The following is an 11,855-nucleotide window of genomic DNA, read 5'->3' as shown; positions in this document are numbered from 1 at the left end:
GGGACTGGGAGTCTAGTCAGGATTGAGTCAAAGATTAACAGAGCAAATTACAGAGACATCCTTGATGAAACATCCTGCTCCAAAGTGCTCACTACCTCAGACTGGGGTGAAAGTTCACCTTCCAACAGGACAACCTGATTGAACATCTCTGGAGAGACCTGAAAGTAGCTGATCCAACCTGACAGAGCTTGAGAGTATCTGCAGAGAAGAATGGGAGAAACTCCCCAAATACAGGTGTGCCAAGCTTGTAGCTTCATTCCCAAAAAGACTTGATGCTGTAATTGCTGCCAACAGTGCTTCAACAAAGTACTGAGTAGAGGGTCTGAATACTTATGTAAATGTGAAATTGCAGTTTTTATTCGTAATACATTTGCAAATATTTCTAAAAAACTGCTTTTGCTTTGTCATTATGGGGTATTGTGTGTAGATAAGGGAAAATGACAATTTAATCAATTTTTAGAATAAGGCTGTAATGTAACAAAATGTGTAAATAGTCAAGGGGTCTGAGTACTTCCCAAATGTACTGTAGCTGTAGTTTTTTCTCTCTAGATCTCTGTGATGTTTTTTAAAAATCCATGTAATTTACGATGCCTTTGAGAATACCCTTCACTTACTCTGTGTATGCCAACTAGCTCTCACAGTCTCACATCAGAATTAGATTTTCATCCATGTTCCTCAAATGTCAAATTTTTAAGTTGTTCCAAACTTTACATTTCTAAGTGATAAAGGTTAGGTTTAGTCATTAACTCCACATTTTTAAGGTTAGGGTTAAGTTTAGGCATTAACTCAGAAATCTTAAGGTTAGGTATTAACTCCTAATGGTTAAGGTAAGCGTTAAGGTTTGGGATAGGCTTAAAACAAAAATCTCAAGAACGACTTTCTATTGCTAGATTCAAACACGCAACCTTATGCACCAGAGGCAGATGTGTACTCCCAGACACCATCTCCATCTGAAACCAACTTGAAGGTAACAGCGCTCACTGTTGCCCCTAGTGGACGGTTTCCATGTCATCGCCCGATGTCCCGACGTGTGCACATGCGCGCTTGCGCCTGTGTTTGTTTTTGCGTCTTCTGATGCGATGGACTACCTTAAAGAAGTGAGTGTGTGTGGGTGTGCATGAATATAAATGAAGTAAGCTACATTCTAGTCTCCCATCCAGAAATGGATCAGGTAGACTTCTTTCTCTGTGTTGGGAGCATAATTGCTGGCTGAAAAGATAGAAGAAAGACATTGCTGTATTTAAAAAAGAAAGAATGGGTTTCGTTCATGTTTAGAAAAGTTCTGATTACTCTTTAAACTATGATGTTTCTGATGTGACGATGAACCCTATGATATGCTTTGAAATCGTTCCAAAACATAATCAGGCAATATACTATGTAAACGAACACACACAGCTCTGATATTTGGTTTCCTGACATTGGAAATCTATAAAACATCCTCATCAAAAAAAGCAACTGATGCAATTGTCATCTGTTTTTTGTTTGTTTTAACAGTCTAACAATCATTGAATTGATTGTTAATGTGTATTTTTGTACTGATAGGTTTCATGTTATTTAATTTTTTCATTTGAAGGGAAATTAAAAGGAGATGTCTAACAAATATTGTGGCCTTTCTCCTGGTTCATTCAGGTAGCTAGGGTTCTAGAGTTCTTAATGTCCTTGGGGTAGCAGGTAGCCTATTTGTTAGAGCGTTGGGCCAGTAACAGAAAGGTTGTTGGGTCAATACCCTGAGTTGACAAGGTAAAAATCTGTCATTCTGCCCCTGAACAAGGCAGTTAACCCACTGTTCCCTGGTAGACTGTCATTGTAAATAAGAATTTGTTCTTAACTGACTTGCCTAGTTAAATCAAATGTGTTCATAAAGCCTTTATACTGTATTCTATGTAATCTCACAGCTCCAAAAGAGAAAGCTTCTCTTCCCCAGCACAAAAACATTTCTCAAACGTAGACACTCACATTTGAAACTGTTGGACTAATGATTACACCCTACATCAGCTAGATGCAGGCAAGCAGTGTTGAATGTGTCACTGTCTGTCACCTTGATTACGCTAATTTATCTCTGCCTGTGCACCTACATTCACACTTTCATTCGTAGGCTAGGTTGTAGCAACCTCATGAAAGGTATAGGGAAAATGTGAGTATCATGTAGTAGTCTAACCCCATCGATGTTACATTGAGCTGGGTGAATGAAATATGAAAGGTGATCATCCAATATGCTGTAATAGAAATGAGGCCATACTCATTTAAAAAATCGAAATCGAGCGCCACTGGTGTGAGCCAGCTCATGCCTTTAATTTTTTATTATGTGTGTGGAGGACAGAGTGTGTATACAGAGTTACTGTGTGGGTGGAGTGAGCCCAGGGCCAGTCCATCGACACACACAGCTTTCCATTCGCTGCTGGAGAGGGGAGGAGGAGGGGGTCTTCACTGCCAGCTCCATCTTCTACACCACAGCCACAAACACACTACCTCAAACACAGTAGTCATCTGTCATCTGTGTTCATCTGGATTGCTCAAGTATTAGCATCCGGAGTATCTGTGGTGTATGTGTCTCTACCAGACACACTGACTGGTACAGACTTCACTTGTACACACACATTTTATGCTATCAGTGGTAGGCTTTGTAGTGGTGACCTATACAGAGCCTGGTCACCATTAGACCCTATGCAGTGAGGCTTGTGACAGAGTGAAGGGTAATGAAAAGAGGGTGGGAGAGAAAGAGAAGGAAACCAGCGCTTGCAGGCCAAGGACTCTGAGAAAGAGAAATGAGCTGGTGCATGGGCCCTGGTGGAAGAAAGTGCGAGGGAGAGGAGTGTGTGTGTGAGGAGCAGCTCACACTCCTCTCGCTTTCTTCCACCAGCTCATTTCTCTATGTAACAGAAATAGCAGCAACATAAATACCTAAGTCAGGCTCATTTGATCTACGGCATACTGACCTTATGGGTATCCTACGAAGCAGGTTTGAGGAGTTAGCAAAGTCACTTTGGTCTACTCGGGATAACCGGTCATACAAAAGCTCACCTTTTAGCCTGGTAAATTTCTATGGCAAAGAATCAGAATGAACCTGCTCAGGGGCAGGCTAACTCCACTTACCCTGAATTAAATGACTGAGCAACGAGTTGAGGACCAATGAAATCAGATTCCCTCCCTCTTGCAAAGATTGCATCATCATCCCCTTAATTTGAGGAAGATGACTGATTAAATATTTGGTTAATCAAACACTTTTTTGTTGTTGAAAAAAACAGTTATGTTAAAATATATCACATTACACTTACAGAATGCATTTTAAACTTCAAGCAATGTAAAACTTTTCTATGATCAATAGGAATGGGAAAACAGGTATTTGTGCATTGATAAGTACACCAAAGTGGCATTAACATGTAAAGACAGCACTTCTAAAATCCTATTTCGCAACATAGCCCGTTGAATATGCAAGATAACTATTATTTCAATTTGATTTTGGCACAAAATCATAGATTGATGATTCAGGATTGTCTCAATGAAGAGTTCGGCGTTCGACTAGCCATGTGTGACATGCACGCGCAGTTATACGCCTGCTAGAGTTAGTGGCAGGTGGACGAGCAATATCCACCATCATAGTACAGATGAAGCCGTATAGGAATGTGAAGCTAACTGAAGCTGACTAGCTTTAGAAAACCCTAAGTAGATCAAGCTCGCTTCGTAGGATACCCCTCTTAGACTAGCATACTGACACAAGCATGCACAGACGCACCCACACACACCCATGAACAAACGCAGGCACGCACAAACCCATGGTGACATGTACACATATCCCAGTAACAGGAATAGTTTGCTACCATTATGCAGTGTCTGACAGGCAGTGTGGATGTGCAGAGAGCCTCATTAAGTCATTATTCCAAGAACAAACTAGGATACCTGTCAATTACATTGGTATTTTAGGTAGTGGCACTGGCACTGATCCCAAAACAATCTCATGTCCTTGACCTCCATAATCCCACTTAATGTGACCACTGTGGAAATAAAGGGCCCATAAACAATGGTGATATAGTGGACTAGCTACTTCATATTAATTTTCCATATAGACAATCTCTTCAGAGTTCACTAGAGGTGACCTAGAGTTGAAGTCTTGGTTGACCTGTCAGTCAAGCTGAACTGGAGATGCCGCCATCTGCTGGTCAATGTGGGAGCTACAATCAAATACATAGAAGCGAGCTGATTTCTCTGTGGGCCAACTCCCTAAATGGCTCAACAGCTGTAGACAGTCTGTAGACCCCAACAACCCCTCCACATTCCCTCCGATCTCCTGGTCTTCTTCTCAACACACCAATTCCTTCATCCCTTCAACCCCCCACAAACCCTCTATCCATGTCTCTAATTTTCCCCTGAAGTCGGGATCAGCATTGGCTAATCTTACTTCTGTGATTGTAATGCAAACGCCCCCTCATCACACCATGTCCAGCCAATCTCATCCACTGTCCATATTAGCGGTTCTCAGGGCACCCAAGAGATTCACAGGGACATCTGATGGAGGACTAAGCTTCCGACTCCAAAATAGCAACAATGGCGGTTATCAGTTAATGTCAATGGAAACTGGCAGTGTTCTGACATAAACTTTTCTTTCCAGATTTGATCACTGCTCAATGGTTGAGTCATCTTTTTCTGTGGTAAACAACCAGCTGTTGGGGTCTTGGTCGTCCTTCTTCAGGGTCTCTGGGGTGTTGAAGACTGGGCCTTTACTCTCAGGAAGGGGGGCTGGTGGGCAGGGGGTCGGGAAACCGACTTGAGGCCAATTTTCTTCTTAATCAAGGGGAACTGGAACAGCACTTACACCGGAATAACCTAGTACTTCTGGTTGATCATGTTGTTAGCACATAACAGAGGCTGCATTTCTTTCATGGATCCAGAGATAGGTGGGTAAATGTACATTAAATGTATCCTCTCGAATTGGAAAACAATAGGCTAGCACTCCTTTGTATAATTAAGAATGAGAGGGAAAGCACAGACAACTGCCATTGTTACGTTTTTATTTTGAAAACTCTCTGAGGATATTGAAATTCATGGATTCCATTCATTGTAAAACAGTTTCACCATTTCTTTAAGCTGATCATATTTTATTTTGGACCTTTGACTAATCTTTAGATAGTATGAATAACTAGATAGTTGTAAGAATCCTAAAAGTACAAATTATTTCAACTTTGTAAGAAACCTTTTTTTTTCCTGAGAATCTTATCTGGAATGCAAATGAATACATAATAATAATAATAATAATAATAATAATAATAAATTAAACTGTCAATAACAAAATCCACACGGAAGACAATGACAATGACTACATAGGCCTTACCACAATCTGTATATTAGATTGGCATGTTGTACAGCATACTGTAGGTACTAATGCTAGGTAATCGCTTGTTGTTGTGGCCATTTATTCTCTGGATGTTGAGTCACCTAAAATGACCAAAGTGTAACACCATGGCTGCACTATGAAATACTGTAGAACTGAGAGTTAGGAGAGAGTTTGAAAACAGAGAAAACAAAGTAGACATCTGAAGTTGAACAACATCAAAATAAGATTAAGTGCAGTGAGTTAAGACTTAACAAATGGTAATATCATTTGGTGAGTTCAGGTAAAGCTTTGGATTAAAATGTTTCATCCTTCAGCTCTATCTTTTTAATAAAATATTTTTCTTTGAGTGTTTATTGTTGTTGTAGGATGTCAAACATTAATGCTCTGTCTTAATAAAAACATCGACAATTGAGGACAAACATACATTTTCACCAATGAACATAATATTTCCTCAATATTTCCCTAGTTATGTCCCAAGATATTCAACTCATCTTCATATATTGTCAGTTGGATAAATGTCTAATCCAATCATAGGCACACGTTTGGAATTCTCTGAATTCATAGTTGGGTGCTCTTCTTGCCATTTGACCGTCTTATATCATTTCAACGTCTGTTAAGCAAAGTAAACTGATTCTGTTATCCATAGACACTGTCACATTTGAGCTAAACCAAGTCAAATCAAACCTTAAAACAACCAAAGTTACATTTTTAAAGATTCCATTCATCTTCAATCTTCAAATATGGCAGTTAGTCCATCCATCCATCCGCCCACTCCCAAGGTCCTCAGCCATGAGCAGAGAGTCCGAGCCAAACGGAAAATGGAGCCCGTAAAAACACGGGCATCAGGATCCACACACCCCCAACCAATCGTCCTCCTGGGAATGCTGACAGACAGGGCGTATTCCCCGCCCCCTTCTCATGCCACCTCCAGCCAACCAGCTGCTGGTAAAGTCTTCAGTTGCCACGGGACCTGTCAGGGCTGGACGAACCAGCTGTTGGCGTCCTCGAGGTCGGTCTCCAACTCCTCATCTTCGTCAAGGGGCTCTGGGGTTCGGACGGCCAGCTCTCTTAGGAAGGAGGCCTGGTGGGCAGTGGGTCGGGAGACTGACTTGAGGCCAATCTTCTTCTTCATCAGGTGGAACTGCTCTCGGATGAAGTTGTAGAAGTCGTACTCATAGCGCATACGGTGGTATAACACCTGAAGAGCTTCCAGAGTGGGTGTGTGTTTACGCACCGTGCCAGTCATGTTCCCCATCTTCATGTAGTCTGCAGGAAGGGGAGGAGACAAAGAAACACACCAGGAAGTCACTGATGTATGGTTAAAATGTGAAGAGGAGACATATTGTCAGCCATCAAAGTGAAGATTTTTTGTGTGGCTAGATCAGCTTTAATATTGTGTATAGATTGTAGCTTCTATCAATGTAATTGTCTGCATCACTTCCAATCCCCTATGTATTTTTTGGGTAAAAATATATTTATATGCTGGGTGGTTCGAGCCCAGAATGCTGATTGGCTGACAGCTGTGTTATATCCCGAGTGGTGCAGCGGTCTAAGGCACTGCATCTCAGTGCAAGAGGTGTCACTACAGTCCCTGGTTCGAATCCAGGCTGTATCACATCCAGCCATGATTGGGAGTCCCATAGGGTGGCACACAATTGGCCCAGCACCGTCCGGGTTTGGCCGGTATAGGCCATCATTGTAAATAAGAATTTGGTCTTAACTGACTTGCCTTGTTAAATACAGGTTCAATAAAACATTTAATAAATATCAGACTGTATGACAAAATATTTTTACTGCTCTAATTATGTTGGTAACCCGTTTATAATAGCAATAAGGCAATTTGGGGGGTTTGTGTTATATGGCCAATATACCACGTCTAAGGGCTGTGTCATACATAAGAACAGCCCTTAGCCGTGGTACATTGGCCATATACCACAACACACACACACACACACACACACACACACACACACACACACACACACACACACACACACACACACACACACACACACACACACACACACACACACACACACACACACACACATACACACACACACACACACACACAGAGTGGTTGCGATATAATTCACCCCCCTGGGCATTTTTCCTATTTTGTTGCCCTACAACCTGGAATTAAACATTTTGGGGGTTTGTATCATTTGATTTGCAGAACATGCCTACCACTTTGAAGATGCAAAATATTTTTTATTATGAAACAAACAAGAAATAAGACAAATAAAATTCTGAAAACTTGAGCGTGCATAACTATCCCCCCCCCAAAGTCAATACTTTGTAGAGCCACCTTTTGCAGCAATTACAGCTACAAGTCTCTTGAGGTATGTCTATATAAGCTTGGCACATCTAGCCACTGGGATTTTTGCCCATTTACAATGCAAAACTGCTCCAGCTTCTTCAAGTTGGATGGGTTCCGCTGGTGTACAGCAATCTTTAAGTCATACCACAGATTCTCAATTGGATTGAGGTCTGGGCTTTGAATAGGCCATTCCAAGACATGTAAATGTTTCCCCTTAAACCACTCAAGTGTTGCTTTAGCAGTATGCTTAGGGTCATTGTCCTGCTGGAAGGTGAACCTCCGTCCCAGTCTCAAATCTCTTGAAGACAAACACAATTGGAAAAACACCAAGGGGGATAAATAGTTCTGCAAGGCACTGTGTGTGTATATTATATGTTAGACACACACATCTTTTAAAAATATTTATTTAATTGTATTATTTCCTGCAAACCCTACCACCCCTCACCTAATTGGAGTAAACTAATAAACAACACTTACAGTACCAGTCAAAAGTTTGGACACACCTACTGACTGCAGGATTTGTCTTTATTTGTACTATTTTCTGCATTGTAGAATAAAAGTGAAGACATCAAAACTATAAAATAACATATGGAATCCCGTAGTAATCAAAAAAGGGTTAAACAAATTCTTCAAGATTCTTCAAAGTAGCCACACTTTGCCTTGATGACAGCTTTGCACATCCTTTGGCATTCTCTTAACCAGCTTCATGAGGTGCTCACCTGGAATGCATTTCGATTAACAGGTGTGCCTTGTTAAAAGTTAAGGTAGGGGTGGTATACAGAAGATAGCCCTATTTGGTAAAAAAACAAATTCATATTATGTCAAGAACAGCTCAAATAAGCAAAGAGAAACAACAGTCCATCATTACTTTAAGACAGGAAGGTCAGTCAATCCGGAAAATTTCAAGAAGTTTCTTCAAGTGCAGTCGTAAAAACCATCAAGCGCTATGATGAAACTGGCCCTCATGAGGACCGCCACAGGAAAGGAAGACCCAGAGTTACCTCTGCTGCAGAGAAGAAGTCCATTAGCGTTACCAGCCTCAGAAAATGCTGCCCAAATAAATGCTTCACAGAGTTCAAGCAACAGACACATCTCAACATCAACTGTTCAGAGGAGAATGTGTGAATCAGGCCTTCATGGTCGAATTGCTGCAAAGAAACCACTACTAAAGGACACCAATAAGAAGTGACTTGCTTAGGCCAAAAAACACAAGTAATGGACATTTAGACCGGTGGAAATCTGTCCTTTGGTCTGATGAGTCCAAATTTGAGATTTTTGTTTCCAACCACCGTGTCTTTGTGAGACGCAGAGTAGGTGAACGGATGATCTCCACTTGTGTGGTTCCCACCGTGAATTATGGAAGAGGAGGTGTGATGGTGTGGGGGTGCATTACATGTGACACTGTCTGTGATTTATTTAGAATTCAAGGCACACTTAACTAGCATGGCTAACACAGCATTCTGCAGCGATACGCCATCCTATCTGTTTTGCGCTTAGTGGGACTATCGTTTGTTTTTCAACAGGACAATGACCCAACCCACCTCCAGGCTGTGTAGGGGCTATTTCACCAAGAAGGAGAGTGATGGAGTGCTACATCAGATGACCTGGCCTCCACAATCCCGACCTCAACCCAATTGAGATGGTTTGGGATAAGTTGGACCGGAGAGTGAAGGAAGAGCAGCCAACAAGTATTCAGCATATGTGGGAACTCTTTCAAGACTGCTGGAAAAGCATTTTAGCTGAAGCAGGTTGAGAGAATGCCAAGAGTGTGTAAAGACATCAAAACTATGAAATACCACATATGGAATCATGTAGTAACCAAAAAAGTATTAAACTTTCTATTAAAATGTATTGCAGTGAGATAATTTCTTTATTTCGGGATATGAATATCGAGTCTATCCACATCACCGTCAGATCATTTTATTGGTAAACTACACGGTCATGTGAAAGTTGTACTTTTTAGTGATCCAATACGTAATATAGTAAACTTATCATCATTTGGTTTTAATCTAGAGAGGTTAGAAAAAGTATCTAGATCCTCTGAGGCTGTGGAGGGATTCAATTTTTGTGGATTTAAAAGAAAACATGAATCATCAGCGTACAATGACACCTTTGTTTTTAAGCCCTGGATTTCTAATCCCTTAATATTATTGTTGGAATTGATTTTAACAGCTAACAGTGGACAACCTTGTTTTACTCCTATTGACAGTTGAAAACTTTCTGAGGTGTTGCCATTATTTACTATTTTACACCTAGGGTTACTATACATAACTTTAACCCATAATAAGCGATTCTCCAAAATTGAAATATTCCAGGGATTTATATATAAACTCCAGTCGTACTTTATTAAATGCCTTTTCAAAGTCAGCTATGAATACCAGGCCTGGCTTCCCAGATATTTCATAGTGTTCTGTTGTTTCAGTCTTATATTGCCAACAATGTATCATCCATGTAAAAAACCAGTTTGATTAGGATGAATAATATCCAACAAAACCTTTAAAAGTCTATGTGCTAAGCATTTTGCTAGAATTTTTCCATCACAACACAAGTGTAAGAGGCCCACAATTTTTTTAATTGACTGGATCTTTATATTTACCACTTGGATCCTGTTTCAGTAATAATGATATCAGACCTTCTTGTTGAGTGTCCGATAATCTACCATTTATATAAGAGTGGCACAAACATACTATTAACGGTCCATTGAGTAATATCAAAAAAGGTTTGGTACACCTCCACTGGTATACCATCCAGCCCTGGAGTTCTCCTGGACTTAAAGGCTTTAATTATATCAAGAAGTTCCTCCTTTGTAATCTTTCTGTACAGCTGTTAATTTTACGTTATCAATAGGGAAAAATCCATACAAATAGCTTCGCTTAGTGGAGATGGAGGAGAGTGAAATGAAAATATATGCTTAAAGTACTATACTTCCTCTTTCAAAATATAATTTGGTGAAACCAAGACCTAAAATGCTTTTGTTTTAGAGATGAGTACTGAATTGCATGGCCTCTAAAGGCACATTTAAAAGTGTCCCATACAATAAGGAGATCTATGTTATGTCAGGAAATAGTCCGTTATAAATTCTTCTTTCCTAGTAAAACAAGTTATTATCCAATAGGCTTTGATAAAATTTCCAATATCCTCAGCCACGTGGAAATTCTGTAAGAGTAATATATGCACGAATTATGTGATGGTCTGACCGCATTCTGTCCCCTATCTAAACGTTTAAAACTTTTGGTGCCAGAGAGAATGACATAATCATGACGACTAGCTTGATTGAGCCTCCACCATGTATATCTCACAAGGTCAGGATATTTCAAGGCCTACCTTCAAACTCAGTGCCTCTTTTGCTTGACATCATGGGAAAATCAAAAGTAATCTACCAAGACCTCAATTTTTTTTTGTGTACCTCCACAAGTCTGGTCGATCCTTGGGAGCAATTTCTAAACGCCTGAAGGTACCACGTTCATCTGTACAAACAATAGTACGCAAGTATAAACACCACCTGAACACGCAGCCGTCATACCGCTCAGGAAGCAGACGCGTTCTATCTCCTAGAGATGAACGTACTTTGATGCGAAAAGTGCAAATCAATCCCAGAACAACAGCAAAGGACTTTGTGAAGATGCTGGGGGAAACGCGTACAAAAGTATCTATATCCACAGTAAAATGAGTCCTATATCGACATAACCTGAAAGGCCGCTCAGAGAGCAAGAAGCCACTGCTACAAAACCGCCATAAAAAAGCCACACTACGGTTTGCAACTGCACATGGGGACAAAGATTGTACTTTTTTGCAGAAATGTCCTCTGGTCTGATGAAACAAAAATAGAACTGTTTGGCCATAATGACCATCGTTATGTTTGGAGGGAAAAGGGGGAGGCTTGCAAGCCGAAGAACACCATCCCAACCGTGAAGCACGGGGGTGGCAGCATCATGTTGTGGGGGTGCTTTGCTGCAGGAGGGACTGGTGCACTTCATAAAATAGATGGCATCATGAGGTAGGAAAATTATGTGGATATATTGAAGCAACATCTCAAGACATCAGTCAGGAAGTTGAAGCTTGGTTGCAAATGGATCTTCCAAATGGACAATGACCCCAAGCATACTTCCAAAGTTGTGGCAAAATGGCTTAAGGACAATAAAGTTAAGGTATTGGAGTGGCCATCACAAAGCCCTGACCTCAATCCTATAGAAAATTTGTGGGCAG

The 11,855-nt window shown here is 40.7% G+C and overlaps 1 protein-coding gene across 1 annotated transcript in view; it reads right to left on the bottom strand.

Annotated features, from left to right (window-relative positions):
• Positions 1–4,989: 4,989 nt before the first annotated feature.
• The window catches only part of usta (uronyl 2-sulfotransferase a), a 138,304-nt gene continuing 131,438 nt past the window's right edge, over positions 4,990–11,855 (bottom strand). The window contains exon 8 of the mRNA XM_020496964.2: positions 4,990–6,595. Within this exon, the coding sequence (XP_020352553.1) occupies positions 6,303–6,595 (293 nt within the window). The 3' untranslated portion in view covers positions 4,990–6,302. The remainder of the gene's footprint in view (positions 6,596–11,855) is intronic.

The sequence above is a fragment of the Oncorhynchus kisutch genome, linkage group LG12, assembly GCF_002021735.2.
Source record: "Oncorhynchus kisutch isolate 150728-3 linkage group LG12, Okis_V2, whole genome shotgun sequence".
Lineage (NCBI taxonomy): Eukaryota > Metazoa > Chordata > Actinopteri > Salmoniformes > Salmonidae > Oncorhynchus > Oncorhynchus kisutch.
This window is presented reverse-complemented; position numbering and strand designations above follow the sequence as displayed.